The sequence below is a fragment of the Cynocephalus volans genome, chromosome 10 (genome assembly GCF_027409185.1).
Source record: "Cynocephalus volans isolate mCynVol1 chromosome 10, mCynVol1.pri, whole genome shotgun sequence".
In the NCBI taxonomy this organism is placed as follows: Eukaryota; Metazoa; Chordata; class Mammalia; order Dermoptera; family Cynocephalidae; genus Cynocephalus; species Cynocephalus volans.
The window spans coordinates 77,730,639-77,750,802 of record NC_084469.1 but is presented as its reverse complement, the minus strand read 5'-3'; the positions used below and the strand labels follow the sequence as shown (position 1 = coordinate 77,750,802).

Below are 20,164 nucleotides of genomic sequence, written 5' to 3'. Positions count from 1 at the left end.
ATTGGAGAGGTTTAGTCTGCAGATGTTTGTGGTCTCTAGAAGGTTCCAGAGGAATGAGATGTTATGAAGATTTGTAGAGTTTGATGAGAGCAAGATTCTTCTTGGAGAAGGCAGGCCCCAGGACAGGGAGGCCCAATGGTATAGACAGAATTTATAGATGTCCTGTGGTCAGACCATATTCTACTGGTCCCACAATGTACATCAACAAATTAATATTGTACGGATATCATTTCAAAGCCTCCTAAAGATGAGAGTCATTATTGAAGCCATTAGAGCACAGATGGTTCAAACTATATGCAGATATTCATACTTGCATTTTTGCATTATAGCTGCTTTTTTTTTCTGTTCAACTGTAATGAATTGTCTCATAATCTATTCCATCTTCTTGCCATTAGTGGGCTTTGAATGTTCACAAATAGGAGCAAAGAACTCATTTTCCAGAGCTTTAATCACACAAAGAGGGAATGCCTAATTCTCTAAATGAAATGGTCTGTGATCACTGAAGCAGAGATTTAATATATCACGGCAAATTAGGTAGATTTTAATAAATTACTTATCTTCCTGAATACTTTACATATGCTTAAGAAGGAACATAGCCTGTTTGCAAACAGTGAAAACCCACAGCCTATAAAAATCCTTTGAAGAAAATGACAAATAAAAAAGTAAATTAAAAAATGAAATGCATTATATCCTAGACCTCTAGAGACAATTCCTTTGCAGCATTGATTCACAGCTCCATTAAAAATATCAATTAAATCCTTCAGTGAGATTGGGTAAAAGCTAGAAAATTAACTTTCTGAGCTGCTTTTCGAGGATCTGGTTATCCAGATAGATACACCCCAGCATTGTACTGGCTTGATGTAAATTTTTTAAAAATGATAAAAAGATATTCCTTTCATGTCTAAGTATAGTAGAATTTGAGTCATACTTTCAGTAATTTCTTTCTGTGTCATAAGCTAAATTTTCAAGGTATAAATTTCACATCTATCAATCTATTTATGTCTATCTCCTCTTTGCACACATACCACTGGATGCCATATACCATACAAATACATAAAAATAACACAAATAGGAAGAACTGTAATTTTTAAGAAAAACAAAAACTTGCAGTAATTTAATAAGTTGGTGCTAAGTCTCATTCTTTATATTTAATTGATAGAAACTGCATGCATCAAAGAAAATGCATACTGAGCTTTAATGTGCATAAAATGGATATTAGCATTTTAAAGAGGAAGATTAACACATTAATCCAAGTAATTTTCATATATTGCTTCTAATAAAATCTTCACAGTATAAAACTCCTAATGAGGCTAATCACAGGCATTCCATTTAGTGGGATGATTAGGGATAACATAAAAGTATTTCTTTTTCATAGGTTTTCTAAGATTTATGCTTTTGCTTATTAAAAATAAAAATGGGAATTGCATTTCAGTTCTTCATGAGAAAATGCTGAAAATGCAAATAGATTTTCTCATACTATCATCTAGGTATAAATTATTGAGAAGGTGCTGCCCATTATGGAGAACTTAAGTCCTGAGGGGTGGCAGTTAAGGGAAGGAGGGAATAGAAAAATAAACAAATGAAAAAGTATACAAAACTTAAACACTTCAAACCCAGGTCTCCCCCCTCCCAGCCTCCCATGAATTATAGATTATATACACCAGAGTAATTATAAAAATCTCATCTAGGAGCTTTCATGTGAGCATTTACTCAAGGCACGAAATGCCTCTGGAGCAGTTTCTTTCAAGCCTCCAAGTCATCTCTGTATTGCTCATAGACAGACTGCAGGGCATGGAGAGCTTCAACTGTTACCCTGAGTTGTCCAATAGCTTCACCATCTGCTCGTGCGTCAAAAACTAGGGAGAAAATAGCAGGAAAGTGTTAATATCATTCAACAGATTTTTTTTCAGATAGACTAGCTCAAACAGTAATTGAAAAGGTGAAAACAGTTCTACAAAAGTCCAAAGTTCACTGGCATGTCAGAAACCTAAAAAATAAACCTTGTCATGTGTGCATGAGAATGCACATTTTAGATGTACTGCATGTACATATACATATTGCTTGTGGAGCTAAAACTAATGATCTGATCCCGAAGTTCACCTAGTGAAAAGGCCTTGGGATAATGATAACATATAATCAAATAACACACAATCAGAATTTCTAGGCTAGTAAGAAATAAAAAGTCTAAAAGGGATTTATGACAATGAAGTAGAATATGTTCTAACACATAATGTTAAGAAATTTCAGGATGGCAAACCACTGTAAAGATGTTATATGATCATAATTTGAATTGGTTATTTATCTTTCTAAGGAAAACATTCCATTTAAAATAGATTTTACGTGAAATTAGAAAAAGTTCAATTGGCAGATCCAGGAATCTTAAGGTCTGTGGATTGGCTTTGAGGATCCATGAAATTTTTCAGCGTATGTGCTTTACTTGGAAGAGGGGCCATTGCTTTCAGCGGTGTCCCATAGGTAGACTATTTGGCTGAAGCCTTGGGCTCTCTCCGAGCTCAGTGCTGGGGGCCAGATGGGACGCTGATTCAATACCTGAGACCGCATCCCTCTGTGGACAATGATTGCTAGTTACTCAAGGCCGAATGCCGAACTTTGTAAATTTGACAGCACTTATGAGTCTTGGTAGTTTCCTGTTTATTATTCCTTGTGGTTTTCCTTGAACTTTAATATTTGTGCCTGTTTTTTTAATTCCAAGAAAATGTGTAAGAAAGCCTTTAAACCAAACTTAGTATACAAAGACTTAGGTGGAAAAATGAGCAGCAGGGAAATCGTAGTGGCACAGTGGTTCCCAGCCCTTTCCCCTGAGTTTTCACCTCTGCTTTGGAACTTCTACCTTCTATGCCTGACACAGAACAAAGCATTAAAATCCTGACCTGACCTGTGCCTAATCTTTTGACTCTTTTCCAAAACATGGTCACAATAGCTGACCATATCAGATCAGTGTGGTCAGAAAAAGAAGATGGGTTGATAACAGAACTGACTGGAAAAAAGAGAAAGAATATAATGCAGAGATAATTTTGGTCATTTTTGTCCGATTCTCTTGGTCCTGGGAGTCTTTAATAGGGTTTAGGTTAATACGTTAATCTGCTCATCTTTTTCTTCTGTGCCAAAGTTGTGACCAATTTCCATGTGGTTAGAGATATATAGTTTATAAAGATTTCCCAGAGCAGGCTTCTAATTTGGCTATTTGGTCTAATTTTGTTAATTATTTGGATTGGTTCTGACTTTTGAGCATATGACACATACTCTGGACAAGCAGCTTGACGTATGAACCACAGCTGAGCTATAGCACAAGCAGAACACCTGCCACTTAAGAGGTGCTTAGTTAAATGTTTATTGAATACATGAATAAGTAAACAAATCATGTACATTTTTCCAGAGATGGCTCTGCTGACATAATAAATGAACTAGGAATCAGTCTCGTTTCTCCATTTATTATATATAGCCCAGCCCAGGTTTCTTAAAAAAGTCTGATAAAATATGATTCCTTCAGTATGTTCTAAATATATGATAGAAGAGTGGAGGGTAGAAATTAAGCATTGTTGGGAATCGTGCTTGGTTAGGTGGAAATCCAGGAGAACACATTTCATCAGGAATCCCCTTATTTCTCTTGCAATCCTGGTGGGAAACGAGTGACCAAAACTACTCAGAGTTACTTGTAGTGACCGTATCACTGGACTGTAACACTGAATTAAAGACAGCCCTTGAGACAGACACTACCATCATCAATCAATAACATACTTAAGATTAACTGCCTTAGCTGAAACGAGGCTTCCATATACATTAAAAAAAAAAAAAAAGATGGCCAAATTTTTCACAACCCTATCCAAAACTAAAAAGTAAATACTTTTGTGAAGCTTAACTAATTATTTTAAAATTTCTGTTGACTCAAAGAAAGGCAGAGGGGGAGGCCAGGGGAGGGATGTAGGGAGAGGCTTTCAGCTTCAACGAGGAGTTGGCTTACGTTGCAAAGGATTCGACTAACGTGTGACTCAAGGCTCTTGCAGCCAGCTAAGATGTTTTAATAAAGAGTTTGGATTTCAACAATTGTTGGTTGTGCAAACTGAGCAATACTTCCACCCGTACCATCAATATTTTGCTCCACAATGTCCCTTCCTTCCTGAAACATATCAGCGAGGTCGACGTGAGCAATGCCGACGTCCTCACACTCCAGATCCTGCTCATCCTCCGGAGGGTCACTGACCACGGTGAAGCGAACACTGAGAAGGCAAAAGCAAAAGCAAAAACAAAAACAAAAGCAAAAGCAAAAAGAACCCCCCAAAACTCAGAAAAAATCACCATCAAATGAGAAGAAATCACCACAAAACTCTCAAATAGGCTTTTATCACTAAGGATAAACTGTTTTGTTTGTTTTTGGTGGCTGGCTGGTATGGGGATCCAAATCCTTGACTTTGGTGTAATAAACACTGCGCTGTAACCAAGTGAGCTAACCAGCCAGCCCGTAAGTATGAAATATTGGAGTTTCCAATTATCCCAATAAGAAGAAAGTTACGTTAAGTTAGATAAGATATTATATGAATTATTAGAATTGTTATAGCACACCCAACCTTCAAATTAACATTAATCCACTTTTCTAAGCACTGATTATCATTTATCTCTAGAATCTGAGAAGGCAAAGAGAAGGACAAGTTGTTCACTCTACTATACACTATCTGATCATATTATGACACCTCTACTTTTAAGGCTAAAAAGATGAAGTGAATAAAGACCACGGAGGTTATATGGTCAGCATTTTCTATAGAAATACAACAATTTCCATAGAAACGCGCAACTCTGGAGTTGCTACTAAGCAATTTAACTAACTGTATGCATTCTACAAAATGCAGAGCTCATGCTCCCTGGGTAACATTCTGAATCACGTCAAATAAATGTTGTTGCTCTGCCCAACAGCTATATCAAATGTTTGTATTACAGCAATCTTTTAACTTACAATCACAGCATCCAAGTTTTATTTTACTTTTAGACATATAATTGTAAGGTTCTGATGGAACTGATTTGAATTAGTGGCTTGTGCTGAGGCCAAACACACTTGGACTGACCAAATGACAGGAATTTACCGTTAAGTACTCTTTTGATATGTTTTGGCAGCATAGCTTGAACCATGCATGCTTGTAAACTTTACCATTTAAAATTTTTCAAAACATATCCATCCCAAATCAGAAACAAAACAAGAAACATAAATATCTAAGTCTCCGAGAAATCATGCCTTGAAAAATACAAAGAAAATTCTTTCCAAACACTTACAGATAAACATGACAATGTTTTTAACTAATTTGCTGAAAATAAGTATTCCTCATTTCACTCCTTTACTAAGTCTGTTTTTAGCTAGCAGTACATTTTGATTAGAAAACCAAAATCTTTTAAGTAAAAATCAAAGTTAACACCTATTCACACAATAATTATGAGGAGTGCAGATCCTGGTGTTCACGTGAGTAAGATGGATATTTTATAAGATGTATAAGATAGAGGAATTAAAACGGCTTGTTGGAGGGCACCCATTCTGGGTTCAAATCTCTGCTTTCCTACTTATTAACTGTGTGACCTTGGACAAACTACTTAACTTCTCTGATTTCAGTTTCCTTATCTAATGGAATGGGGCTAATTATACCAATCTCACAGGGCTCTTGTTAGGATCAAATAAGATGATACAAGTAAACAGTGTCTGAAACACAGCAAACACCGAGTAAATGTTTGCTCTTTTATTATTACTATTTTTAATCTAGGTAGAGTTGCTTAAGCTTCTGCATTTCTAAGGGGAAAGAAAGTTGGCATGGGAAAAGTTTGTTTCAATTGAAAACTTAGATTCCCAAACTATACACTGGCTATATCACTCAATTAAAGAAGATGAATGATGAAATAAATTTTCCTAAACTGAATGTGCTTGGAGGAGGAGGAATTAAAACTGATATGTGATGTATATTTTATAACACATGCCCCACAAAAAAGATAGAGGCTACACAGACTGTAATAATAATAATGTTAAGTGTTACCTTTATATTGCGTTTCATATCTCAGGGTCATATCTTGTATCACTTTACATATGCAGACAAATACCTCCACTGAATATATGAGAATTTTGAGACAAAAAGGAAAAAAAACCCGCACAAAAACCTTCCAAATACTAGAGAAAGGGCTAGAAATTTAAAAATGCAATATTTCTGGCTTTAAACTCTATTGAGAGGAAAATGAGATGTCAAAAATGAACTAAAGACCTCTACTCTCTCTGCTTCCACCATCCTGCAACATGAGACCCCGGGTCACTGTCGCCACCACCAGATGGACTTTGGACTTCCCAGCCTCAGAAATTCCGGATTCTCTACATGATCCTCTGAATGCCAGCATGTAAAGTCCGGCCTTACAGTGTGATACCCTGAGTTGCTGTTGTGAGTCACCACCCAGAAGAAGGGCCTCACCAGATGTCTTTCCCAGACCTTGGACTTCACAGACACCAAAACTAGCCACCACCAAAAACAAGGCGCTCACCAGATGTGTTCCCTGGACTTTGGACTTCACAGCCTCTGCAACTAACTGTGCTGCCGCCGCGAGCGGTGTAAGCAGCACTGGCAGTAGCGGCGCCAGCGGCAGCAGCAGGGGAAGCGGCAGCAGCGGTGGTGGCAGCAGTGGTGGGAGCGGGGGAAGCGGCAGCGGAGCCAGTGGCAGGGGAGCCGGTGGCAGTGGTGCTAGCAGCAGCGGCATGAGTGGCGGCAGCAGCAGCAGTGGGGGAAGCGGCAGGAGCGACACCCTGCGGTACCGCCCCGTCACCCAGCAGCTTGGCAGAGTCCAAGCTGACCAGAGAGGTGGCTCCCCAGAGAGGCCCAAGACTCGAGGCAACCACACACACAAGGCACTAGTGGCCAACTGAGTAGTCACTGAGGTAGCCATACCAAATTGGCAACCACAACAACATCTTAGTCAGTCAACAGTGTCAAACCTGTGGACTGTGAAACCCCCTGCCACAATGAATAAACATCCAAGAAAAGATACCAGAAATACGAAAAATCAAGAAAGTACACCACCAAAAGATAATAAATCTCAAACTCTAGATCCTATAGAACAAGAAGCCCTTGAAATGACTGACAAGGAATTTCGAGTGATAATTCTAAGGAAACTAAATGAGATACAAGAAAACTCAGCTAGACATCATGATGAAACAAGGAAAAGTATACAGGACCTGAAAGAGGAAATGTACAAGGAAATCAATGCCCTGAAAAAAAATGTAGCAGAACTTGCCGAACTGAAGAAGTTATTCAGCGAAATAAAAAACACAACGGAGAGTTTAACCAGCAGGCTTGTCGAAGTTGAAGAGAGAACATCTGAACTTGAAGATGGGCTGTTTGAAATAACACAAGCAGACAAAAAAAAAAAAGAAAAAAGAATCAAAGTCATTGAAGAAAATCTGAGAGAGATATCAGACAACCTTAAGCGCTCAAATATCCGAGTCATGGGTATTCCAGAAGGGGAGGAAAAAGGAGATTGCATTGAAAACATATTCAACAAAATAGTGGCAGAAAACTTCCCAGGTATAGGAAAAATCACAGATCTTCAGATTCAGGAAGCTCAAAGATCTCCAAACATATTCAACCCAAAAAGGTCTTCTCCAAGACATGTTATAGTCAAATTGGCAAAACTCAAAGACAAAGAGAGAATCTTAAAAGCTGCAAGAGAGAAGCGTCAAATCACCTATAAGGGAGTCCCCAATCAGGCTAACATCAGACTTTTCATCACAAACCCTAAAAGCCAGAAAGGAATGGGGTGATATATTCAAAATACTAAAAGACAGAGATTGTCAGCCAAGAATACTCTACCCTGCAAGGCTATCCTTCTGAAATGAAGGGCAAATAGTATATTTCTCAGACAGACAAAAACTGCAGGAGTTCACCACCACACGACCACCCTTACAAGAAATTCTCAAGGGAGTACTGGGTTTCATTCCTGAAAAATAACTACCACTGCCATAAAAACCCAAGAAAAATCTAAACCCAGTAGTATAATAAAAATGGTATTCATGAAGAGAAAACAAACAAACAAAAAGGCTATCTACAACCTAAGGAACCAACAAATGCAGAAAACAAACAGTAAATCAGAAAGCAAGGAACAAAAGATACCTAAGACAACCAAACAATCAATAAAATGCTAGGAATAAATCAACACCTTTCAATAACAACTCTTAATGTAAAAGGCTTAAATTCCCCAATCAAAAGACACAGACTGGCTGACTGGATTAAAAAGGAGGACCCAACTATATGCTGCCTTCAAGAGACCCACCTCACCCATAAAGACTCACATAGACTGAGAGTAAAAGGATGGAAAAATATTTACCATGCAAACAGAAAAGAAAAACGAGCTGGAGTAGCTATTCTTATATCTGACAAAGTAGACTTTAAACTAAAAACCATAAAAAGAGACAATGAGGGACACTACATAATGATAAATGGACTGATCCATCAAGAAGACATAACAATCATAAATATGTACGAACCCAATGTTGGAGCAGCCAGATTTATAAAACAAACTCTATTAGACCTAAAGAAGGAAATAGACACTAATACCATAATAGCATGGGACCTGAACACCCCAGTGCAATATTGGACAGATCATCTAGGCAAAGAATCAGCAGAGAAACACAAGATCTAAACAATACTCTAAACCAATTGGACATGGCAGATATCTACAGAGCATTCCATCCAATAACCTCAGAATATTCATTCTTCTCATCAGCACATGGATCATTCTCCAGGATAGATCACATATTAGGTCACAAATCAAGTCTCAACAAATTCAAAAAAATTGGAATTACCCCATGTATTTTCTCAGACCATAATGGATTAAAACTAGAAATCAATAACAAACAAAATTCTGGAAACTATACAAACACATGGAAATTAAACAGCATTCTACTTAATGACATATGAGTCCAAGAAGAAATCAAGCAGGAAATCAAACAATTTATTGAAACTAATGAAAATAATGATACATCATATCAAAACCTGTGGGATACTGCAAAAGCAGTATTAAGAGGGAAATTTATTGCATTAAATGCTCACCTCAGAAGAATGGAAAGATGGCAAGTGAAACCTAACACTTCACCTTAAAGATCTAGAAAAACAAGAACAATCCAAACCTAAATTTAGCAGACAGAAAGAAATCATTAAGATCAGAGTAGAACTTAATGAAATTGAAAACCAAAAAACAATTCAAAAGATCAATGAATCAAAAAGTTGTTTTAAAAAGATAAATAAAATTGACAAACCATTAGCATGGCTAACAAAAAAAAAAAAGAAGAGAGAAGATTCAAATAACAAAAATTAGAAATGAAAAAGGTGATATTATAACTGATTCATCTGAAATACAAGGAATCATTCGAGACCACTATAAACAACTATACGCCAACAAATTCGAAAATCTGGAGGAAATGGATAAATTTCTGGACACACACAAGCTCCCAAAACCGAGCCATGAAGATGTAGAAAATCTGAACAGACCAATAACAATAAAGGAGATTGAAGCTGTTATCAGAAAGCTCCCAACAAAGAAAAGCCCAGGACCAGATGGATTCACAGCAGAATTTTACCAAACATTCAAAGAGGAATTGCCACTGATTCTTTACAAACTATTCCAAAAGATTGAAACAGACGCAAATCTCCCAAACTCATTCTATGAAGCAAACATCATCCTGATACCAAAACCAGGTAAAGATATAACCAAAAAAGAAAACTACAGGCCGATATCCTTGATGAATATAGATGCAAAAATCCTCACTAAAATACTAGCAAACAGAATACAGCAACACATACGTAAAATTATTCACCACGATCAAGTGGGATTCATCCCAGGGATGCAAGGTTGGTTCAACATAAGCAAATCAATAAATGTGATATACCATATTAATAAACTCAAACACAAGGACCATATGATCATCTCTATAGATGCCGAAAAAGCATCTGATAAAATTCAACACTCATTCATGACAAAGACCCTCTACAAGTTAGGCATAGACGGAAAGTATCTCAACATAATCAAAGCCATATATGATAAACCCAGTGCCAATATCATCCTGATTGGGGAAAAGCTGAAAGCTTTTCCTTTAAGAACAGGAACTAGACAAAGATGCCCACTCTCACCCCTCCTATTCTACATCGTGTTGGAAGTACTAGCCAGAGCAATCAGAGAAGAGAAGGAAATAAAGGGCATACAGATTGGAAAAGATGAAGTCAAACTGTCCCTGTTTGCAGATGACATGATCCTATATATTAAACAGCCTAAAGCCTTTACAAAAAAACTCTTGGAGTTGATAAATGATTTAAGCACAGTAGCAGGATACAAAATCAACACACAAAAATCAGTAGCATTTCTTTTCTCCAATAGTGAACATGCAGAACGAGAAATCAAGAAAGCCAGCCCATTTACAATAGCCACCAAAAAAATAAAATACTTAGGAATTGAGTTAACCAAGGATGTGAAAAATCTCTATAATGAGAACTACAAACCACTGCTGAGAGAAATTAGAGAGGATACAAGAAGATGGAAAGATATCCCATGCTCTTGGATTGGAAGAATCAACATAGTGAAAATGTCCATACTACCCAAAGTGATATACAAATTCAATGCAATCCCCATCAAAATTCCAATGACATTTTTCTCAGAAATGCTAAGAACTATCCAGACATTTATATGGAATAACAAAAGACCATGCATAGCCAAAGCAACGCTGAGCAAAAAAAATAAAGCTGGAGGCATAACACTACCTGACTTTAAGCTATACTACAAAGCTATAATAACCAAAACAATATGGTACTGGCATAAAAACAGACAGAGTGATCAATGGAATACAATAGAGAATCCAGAAATCCCACACACCCACAGCCATCTGATCTTTGACAAAGGCACCAAGCCTATACACTGGGGAAGAGACTGCCTCTTTAGCAAATGCTGCTGGGAGAACTGGATATCAATATGCAGGAAAATGAAACTAGACCCATACCTTTCACCATACACTAAACTCAACTCAAAATGGATTAAAGAATTAAATATACACCCTGAAACAACAAAACTTCTTAAAGAAAACATAGGAGAAACACTTCAGGAAATAGGACTGGAGACAGACTTCATGAATACGACCCCAAAAGCACGGGCAACCAAAGGAAAAATAAACAAATGGGATTATATCAAACTAAAAAGCTTCTGCACAGCAAAAGAAACAATTAGCAGAGTTAAATAAAAGACAACCAACAGAGTGGGAGAAAATATTTGCAAAATATACATCTGACAAAGGATTAATATCCAGAATGTATAAGGAACTCAAACAACTTTACAAGAAAAAAACAAGCAACCCAATTAAAAAATGGGCAAAAGAGCTAAGTAGGCATTTCTCTTAGGAAGATATACAAATGGCCAACAGACATATGAAAAAATGCTCAACATCACTCAGCATCTGGGAAATGCAAATCAAAACCACATTGAGATACCATCTAACCCCAGTTAGGATGGCTAAAATCCAAAAGACTATGAACGATAAATGCTGGCGAGGCTGCGGAGAAAAAGGAACTCTCATACATTGTTGGTGGGACTGCAAAATGGTGCAGCCTCTATGGAAAATGGTATGGAGGTTCCTTAAACAATTGCAAATAGATCTACCATACGACCCAGCCATCCCACTATTGGGAATATACCCAGAGGAATGGAAATCATCAAGTCGAAGGTATACCTGTTCCCCAATGTTCATCGCAGCACTCTTTACAATAGCCAAGAGTTGGAACCAGCCCAAATGCCCATCATCAGATGAGTGGATACGGAAAATGTGGTACATCTACACAATGGAATACTACTCAGCTATAAAAACGAATGAAATACTGCCATTTGCAACAACATGGATGGACCTTGAGAGAATTATATTAAGTGAAACAAGTCAGGCACAGAAAGAGAAATACCACATGTTCTCACTTATTGGTGGGAGCTAAAAATTAATATATAAATTCACACACACACATACACACACACACACACACACACACACACAAACCGGGGGGGGGGGGAAGAAGATATAACAACCACAATTATTTGAAGTTGATACAACAAACAAACAGAAAGGACATTGTTGGGGGGGAGGGGGGGAGGGAGAAGGGAGGGAGGTTTTGGTGATGGGGAGCATTAATCAGCTACAATGTATATTGACAAAATAAAATTAAAAAAATAAAAATAAAAAATAAAAAAAATAAAAAAAATAAAAAATAAAAGCCCCTGGACTTTTAAAAAAAAAAAAAAAAAAAAAAAAAGAGCTAAGTAGGCATTTCTCTTAGGAAGATATACAAATGGCCAACAGACATATGAAAAAATGCTCAACATCACTCAGCATCCGGGAAATGCAAATCAAAACTACACTGAGAGACCATCTCACCCCAGTTAGGATGGCTAAAATCCAAAAGACTCTGAACGATAAATGCTGGCAAGGTTGCGGAGAAAAAGGAACTCTCATACATTGTTGGTGGGACTGCAAAATGGTGCAGCCTCTATGGAAAATGGTATGGAGGTTCCTCAAACAAATGCAGATAGATCTGCCATACGACCCAGCTATCCCACTGCTGGGAATATACCCACAGGAATGGAAATCATCAAGTCGAAGGTATACCTGTTCCCCAATGTTCATCGCAGCACTCTTTACAATAGCTAAGAGTTGGAACCAGCCCAAATGCCCATCATCAGATGAGTGGATACGGAAAATGTGGTACATCTACACAATGGAATACTACTCAGGTATAAAAACGAATGAAATACTGCCATTTGCATCAACATGGATGGACCTTGAGAGAATTATATTAAGTGAAACAAGTCAGGCACAGAAAGAGAAATACCACATGTTCTCACTTATTGGTGGGAGCTAAAAATAAATGAATAATTTCTCACACACACACACACACACACACACACACACACACACAAAAAAAAAAAAAAAAAAAAAAAAAAAACCCGGTGGGGGGGAGAAGACATAACAACTACAATTCCTTGAAGTTGATATGACAAGCAAACAGAAAGGACATTGTTGGGTGGGAGGGGGGAGAGGGAGGAGGGAGGGGGTTTCGGTAATGGGCCACAATAATCAACCTCATTGTATATCGACAAAATAAAATTTAAATAAAAAATGAACTGAAGAAATTATAAGGTTAAGCTAAAAAGGGAGGAAAGTACACTAAAATAATTAAAAAAGTAAAAACTGGCCAAGGCTAAGCTGTACATGTACATACACATACACAGACACATCTTATATCTTACCTTTAACCCTGCCAAAACAAAGAGGTAAAACCTTGTTCCATGTGTTGAAGAGACTTATAGTGTAGTCTGAGGACCCGATGTACACACGGGGCAGGTGCCAAGTACCCAAGTGGAAGTAAAAAAAAGCACGTGCTACCTCAGTTTTTTCTGCCTCCTCTTTCCACCTCTGTCCACTTCTCAGTGACACGTAGCCCAGCTAACTTCCCCTACTTCTCCTAGAACACATCTCTGTATATTCCTTCATGCCTGGAATGATCTTCCCTGGGCATTTTGTGACTTGACTGGATCCTCTCATCCTTCATGAACCAGCTTAAATGTTACCTCCTCAGATTTGCCTGTTATTTTCTATTATAGCATTTAATTTGTTTAATTTTCTTTAGTACTTATTGCAATATGTAATTGGTTTGATTGCTTGTTATTATAGTCTATCTTCCTCAGTGACAGATCTGCTCAATAGAATACTGCTAAAAAGAAAACAAAACCAAAAAGGAATGTTAAGTCAGTGTCAAAACTGTGACTTCAAATAATTTTCAAAGTCCTATTTTAATGTGTGACCTCCCCTTTAAAGTGATACTTGTATATTTGCAAATACAGCGTGAAGCAGCATGAAAAGGTACCACATAAAATTTATTATACAATGTCTGTAACTTTAGACATGTCAGGGAAGATTGGCCAAACTTCTCTAACTGTGTGGCTTTGTAAGTTATCACCAATATTCCACATAGTTGTTGCCTGAGAGAAATGAATTCTCATAAATTAGGAGGTACTTTAAGTAATGTGACCTTCGAGTACTTCAAAAAGATGAGAACATTCGCTGGAATAACAATTGGCTTTTGGCTGTGGAAAAATGTAAATGTAAACTCCCTTTCTTCCTTAGGAAAACGATCCTGCCGAGGCATTAGAAGGAGACCATCCTCTGACGGTGGTCAGAGGCACCCCTAGCACGCACTTCATGGTTGAAAGCCCTCAGTCAATTGCTCTGCACCTGCAGTACCTCTCTCAGCTTTTCTAAGAAATGACATGAACCTCTGTGTCTCCATGGGGTGTTTGGAGATTCTTAGAGAAACAATGATGGGAGAATGGGAATCACTACAGTTACTGTGGACTTAAAAAAAAAAAAAAAAAAAAAAAAAAAAAAAACTTCTGATACAAATAAGTGGTCCTTCTGAGGAAAGGCAGGTCTAAAATGAAAGCGGAATCTGCCTTTCAATTTTTAAAATAAACACTTTAGAGGAAAAAATTGCTCTGTCCCAAGAAGAGTGCTACTTTGTTTTAACATTCCGGAAACAAAGAAACACAGAAGCAGGCAAATAAGACTGAACAGACTACTAAGTTCCAGCCCAGGATTTGTCCATGGGAACAGAGCTGAGCTCCGGCCTGGGATGGCCCCGTTTATTGACTGTAGCGAAGCAGACATGGCCAATGCTGTTTATCCACTAGTGCCCTGGGTGGCTTTCGAGGGGGCCTTGAAAGAAACTAGTACACAAAGTAAATAAGTAAAACTTGAGTGATTACTATCCTGGGAAAAGCAGAATCTCAGGCTTATTTAAAGGGTCTCACCACCCATTCTTCAGAAAAACTGAGATCCAGAGAAATTATATGTGTATTTCAAGGAGTTAATGAAAAACCTACTATCAGATCCCAAGAACTATGAATTCCAGTCTCCCTTCTGGAAACAGAAGAGAAAATGCTAGTCGGGAAGCTTTTGAAAAATATAATTAAAAAAAAAAAAACCCATTCACTTCATGGCCTCTAGGAAAGGAAAGAACTTGAGCCTCTTTCTAAGACAGCAAGGGTCTCTTTTTAAGACAGTAAGCACCATTTTTGAGGCAGTGAGAGGCTTTGTCATCCATGGATCATGAAGGCATGGAGAAGAGGACACCGAAGAGACAAACGATCTACCCTGGCCAAGAGAGAAGAGCCAGCAAAGGGGTACTGGTGAAAACCAGCTCAGGGGTTAACAAGCAGCACTTAGACAACTCCTCAAACTGAATGGGTAGGTGCGCACACAGAAGGACTAACTTATGCAGATCAGGTTTTTCTTCTGAAAAGAAAATATTTTCTCTACTGACCCAGAATTGCAAAGTGTCCTATTCAAATTAGAAAAAAAAAGCATTCAAAAAATAATATGAAATTATGAATTTTTAAACAGTGATAGTAAAATACAAGTTAGTCTAAAGGCTGATGAGCTATTACAAATAATATCAGTTAGTATTACTACCACTTACAATGGATGCGGTTAGCACTTATTGTGCATTTACTATTTGTCACATACTGTTCTATCCATCTTACTTATTTAATGCTCGAAGCAATCCCATAAGGTATTATTATCTCCATTTTACAGATGAAAAAATGATGAAGAAAACGAGGCACAGGGAGGTTAAGTAACTTGTTAGGATCAGACAGCTAGTAAGTAATAGGAGAAAAATTCATATGCAAGCCATGTGACTCCAGAGTGCACCCTCCTTTCAACTTGTTAAACTCTCTACAATTACACTTGAATGGGAATATGATACTTTATATACACTGCACAGTCTTTTGGTTTTCAAAGTGTGACAGGATCCTCATAGTTACTCTGTCTGGTAGGCAGGGCCACTATATTTATAGGAGGAAAGAGAGTCACAGAGGTCATGTACTCATTCAGGACACAGAGTTAATAAGAGAACTCAGGTGTTTGTTCTGATTCCTCATCTTGTGCCTTTTTTTTTTAAACCACTAGATAATTCAGACTGCTTAAAAGTACCTTCTATTAGTCATCTCTTGTCTTTGTAGTACGGCTTTTAAGATGTCTCTCTTTGCTTGATTGTTTTCTTTATCCACGTAGATCACTATACCAAAAGAAAAAAAATCCACAAAAGGAAGTCACTCAGGAATATGCCATATTAGTACCATTCCATATTTTTTATGAATACCTTTTCTTAAAGATGCAAGTCATGCCACCTCACTTGTATGCCTGGGAAAAGAAAACAGCTCCAGAAACCAGAATCAAATCTGAATAGTCATGTGATCTAATGTCATGTCACTGGCAGGTTTATGTGCACACTGTCAGAAAAGATACAAGCAACATCTAAGAGTGCCACATCACTGTCACTGCCTGTTAATGGCACTGGCAGTCATGACAGTAAAAGCCAGCGGTCTTTATTGCTTTGTGTTTGAGGGATTTACTGCATTTTCTTTCACCCAAGAAGCAAGTGATAATGATAATGTATGGCAGAGAGCTTGTCCTCCCTGACAGCCTCAGTAATTTAATCCTTCTCTCCTGCCATAACATGCAATAAAAGAGGCATCTAGTGTATTGGGTTGAGGAAATCCACAGGCTGACGTCTGCTAGTGTACTGGTGGGGGGTATGAGGGAGAAAGGTGGAGGAAGGGAGAGAGAGGCTTTTTAGGGTGTGAAGTTTGTCTTTGGTTTTTAAAGGTACATGTTGGCATACAAGAATGTGGCCAGACTTCACTTAGCTGAAATGCAAGATTAGATAACTGATCTAACATCCCACCAGGAAGAAGATGGTAAACATTTGACATTATAAGTAAGTGTCTGCACTTTCGGAAAATGGCATCTCAGAGTGCAAACACTCCAATTTTCATCCTGATTATTTTTTCTCAGCTCGGCAGACTTTCAGCCATGCCTTGGCTTAGATGCCATTTTGGACGTAAAGGCTCCCCTGTGCCCTGATGATCTCAATTTAGAGATTATCCCTCATCACAGGTGTACAAAATGTGAAAGATATCATGACAGTTCTAAAGCCAGTTCTCCTCAAACATATTTGAACATATTTTCATATTTCATATTGAAAATGTTTCCCTGGATAATTTTAGTTCAATCCTCATTATAAAGCTATCAACTCATTTAATTGTTAGGCTTAGTTGAGCAAATATTAACTGAGGGCCAAAGATGTGCCCAGCACCGAGTTAGGCACATGGAGTGGGAGACATAAAGGTGTCTGTATAGGGGTGGATTAGTAGCTTAACAGAAGTAAGAATCATTGACAACAAAATAACAAATTTAATAACCAACTCTGGATAGCCAAGGTCAAACAGTAACTCTTAGCTTACTGCTCTATGCATGCTACCATATTAGTAAATGTGACTAATTATATAGATTACTGAGATTCATAGAAATCAATAAAGACAAAGCATTCAGAGTATTTTGTTCTGCTTATCAGTGCCCAAACATCCTTATAATAGATGAGTTCCACTAATGCTGGGAGATAGCACCTCATTTTTTGGAGGGTGCCAATATACCAGGCCAAATGGGAACTTTTAACTTCAAGTGGGATTTCTTTGTTTTTGCTGTTAATCACCAACACAAGATGTGATATACCATATTCTTTTTGATCTCACGGTTCTAAAGTTTATATGCCACAGTGGTTTACAATTGTTTGAAGACAAAGGTAATTTCAGTGATTAAAAAAAAAAAAGAGACCGAATTTCAAAGTCCAGCATCCAAATAAAGGGTCTTTCAATTAAACCTAGACAAGTTTTGATGAATTTAATGGCTTTAAAAATTTTTTTATTGTGATAAAATATACATAAAATTTGTCATGTTACCTATACAGTTCAGTGGCGTTAAGAACATTCACACTGTTGTACCATCACCACTATCCATCTCCAGAATTTTCAGAATCCCAAACTGAAACTCTGTACCCATTAAACAATAACTCTCCATTCCTTCCTCCTCCCAGCCCCTGGTAAGCACCATTCTACTTTCTGTCTCTATGAATTTGCCTCATATATGTGGAATCATACTGCATTTGTCCTTTTGTGTCTGGCTTATTTCACTTAGCATGTTTTCAAGGTTCATCCACGTTGTAACATATACCAAAATTTCATTCCTTTTTAAGGCTAAATAATATTCCATTGTGTGTGTGCGTGTATATAGATATATACACGCACACACACACATACATACACACCAATTTTTTTTTTTTTTTTTAATATACTCATCCTGTGATGGACATTTGGGTCCAACTTCTGGCTTTTCAAAGGTAAAAATAATAATAGCTATCATTAACTGAATGATGTTTTTGTACTAGGTACTATACCCAATACTTTAAATACTTTTCTTATTGCAATCACATGGGTTAAGAAACATACTGATCCATTAATAACCATTTTATAGATGATTAAGAAGACCCAGAGAAAGTTAGTGATTTGCTCAAGATCACCTGGTTAGAAAGCAGCAGAGCCAGAATTAGAATCCAGCGATGTCTGCCTCCAGAGCCTGCCCTCTTAACCTCCATGCTATAACTTCTTCTTCCATATGAAGCTAAAACTTGTCCTGTTATTTAAGGCAGTCATTTTGTTAGCACAAGGCTGGAATGTGAGAGTTCTTTAACTGTATCAAGGGAAGCCACTTCATTTTCCTTTTACTCCTTCGTAAAGAGATGTTACTTAGATACACCCTGTCTAGGTTAATTAAATCAAATCTCTTGGATGAAAACTTTTAAGTATTCCTTTTTGAAAAAACTCCGGCTCCTTACCAATAAGCTTAGTTCTCCAAGGGTGTACCAGATTAGTACTACAGCTCTCCTGCTTGTACAAACAAGGCCTAGATTGGGCATCTTAATCTAGCCCAATGGTACTCAGTCTTTAATATGCATCAGAATCCCTTGGAGTTTCTGATTCAGTAAGTCTGGGGTAGGGCCTCAGAATGTGCAATTCTAACATGTTCCCAGCTGCTGCTGTTGCTGTTGCTGTTGCTACTGCTGCCGGTCAGGGCACCACACACTGAGAACCATTGTTTAGCTCAACATTTCTTAGCCCATTTTTTAAATGGGATCAAGAACCAGTGAACACTTTCGTGTTGAACATTGTAGGGAATAGGCATACTTTGGCTACCTCTGTTTAGGTCATGATCCTATGATCCTACGAATACCACGATTCCTTTGGTATTCTGAAACTCTAGATGGTAAAAAAAATTTACAATTTCAAAACTTCAAATACATCCTTTAAAATGTGATTCTGGTGATTATTAAAAGTTAATCTATCTAACTTTCATTCACATCAGAAATCATGGTTGTTTAGGATGTGCCAGATTTTGATATAAACTTACTGAAAGCATATGTCTCAAAAAGAATACAAATCAGCAGTCCAAATAATTGATTTGATTTTCATATGTCTACCATTTAAAACATAGCCCTCATTTCTGCAGGTTGAAGAAATCCTTCTATTCTCTATCAATGTCATATGGCAGAAGTAAGAAATGCAGATGGTTTAATTATAAAGGGTTGATAACCTTGAATCTCAGATAACTTTTGTATTAAAGTGTTATTATCCTGTAATCCTTATCTTTGCCAAATTTCTCCTCCTATTAGTAACAAAATCTGATGTTTTACATCCTCTTCATCTTCTGAATTTAACTTTAATTGTTCCAAAAGATAGACTCTTCAGTCCTCAGAGACTATGGGCCCAGATCTGTATAAGCCTCATAAAAACTTTGGATGATTTCATTAATCTTTTTTCTTCCCACTGTCAATTCCCTAGAAGGATTTATTCGGCCCAGACAACATTCTTCAGACCTACCATTAATCTTATTTTTCCCCAAACTATTTTCTTGCTTTCTCAGCATTCTCCAAGCAAAATTTTCAAGTCCAATAAAATAACAAGTGTTTTGTTCTTGCTACCAATGTCTAGCAAGTGAATTCAACTATAGTTTTCAACTGACAGTAGCCCTAAGAAGATACATTTTTGTGTGTTTAGGTGAAACTGGTATCAACACCTCTTAATAAACATTGAATTCGATTATGAATAATCCTAGGGATTACTAGTCTACACCTCTCATTTTATGTACCTAATTTAGGCCTCAGTACACAAATCCCTTTTGTATAGATTCAAGTCGCAATGCAGGGTAAAATCA

General features: G+C 37.4%; 1 protein-coding gene across 1 annotated transcript in view; it reads right to left on the bottom strand.

Annotated features, from left to right (window-relative positions):
• Window positions 1-1,664: 1,664 nt before the first annotated feature.
• RPGRIP1L (RPGRIP1 like) overlaps window positions 1,665-20,164 on the bottom strand; it is a 95,106-nt gene continuing 76,606 nt past the window's right edge. Inside the window, exons 24-26 of the mRNA XM_063112002.1 lie at window positions 16,049-16,133; window positions 4,105-4,238; window positions 1,665-1,856 (exon numbers count right to left, since the gene is read on the bottom strand). Of these exons, the coding sequence (XP_062968072.1) occupies window positions 1,744-1,856; window positions 4,105-4,238; window positions 16,049-16,133 (332 nt within the window). The 3' untranslated portion in view covers window positions 1,665-1,743. The remainder of the gene's footprint in view (window positions 1,857-4,104; window positions 4,239-16,048; window positions 16,134-20,164) is intronic.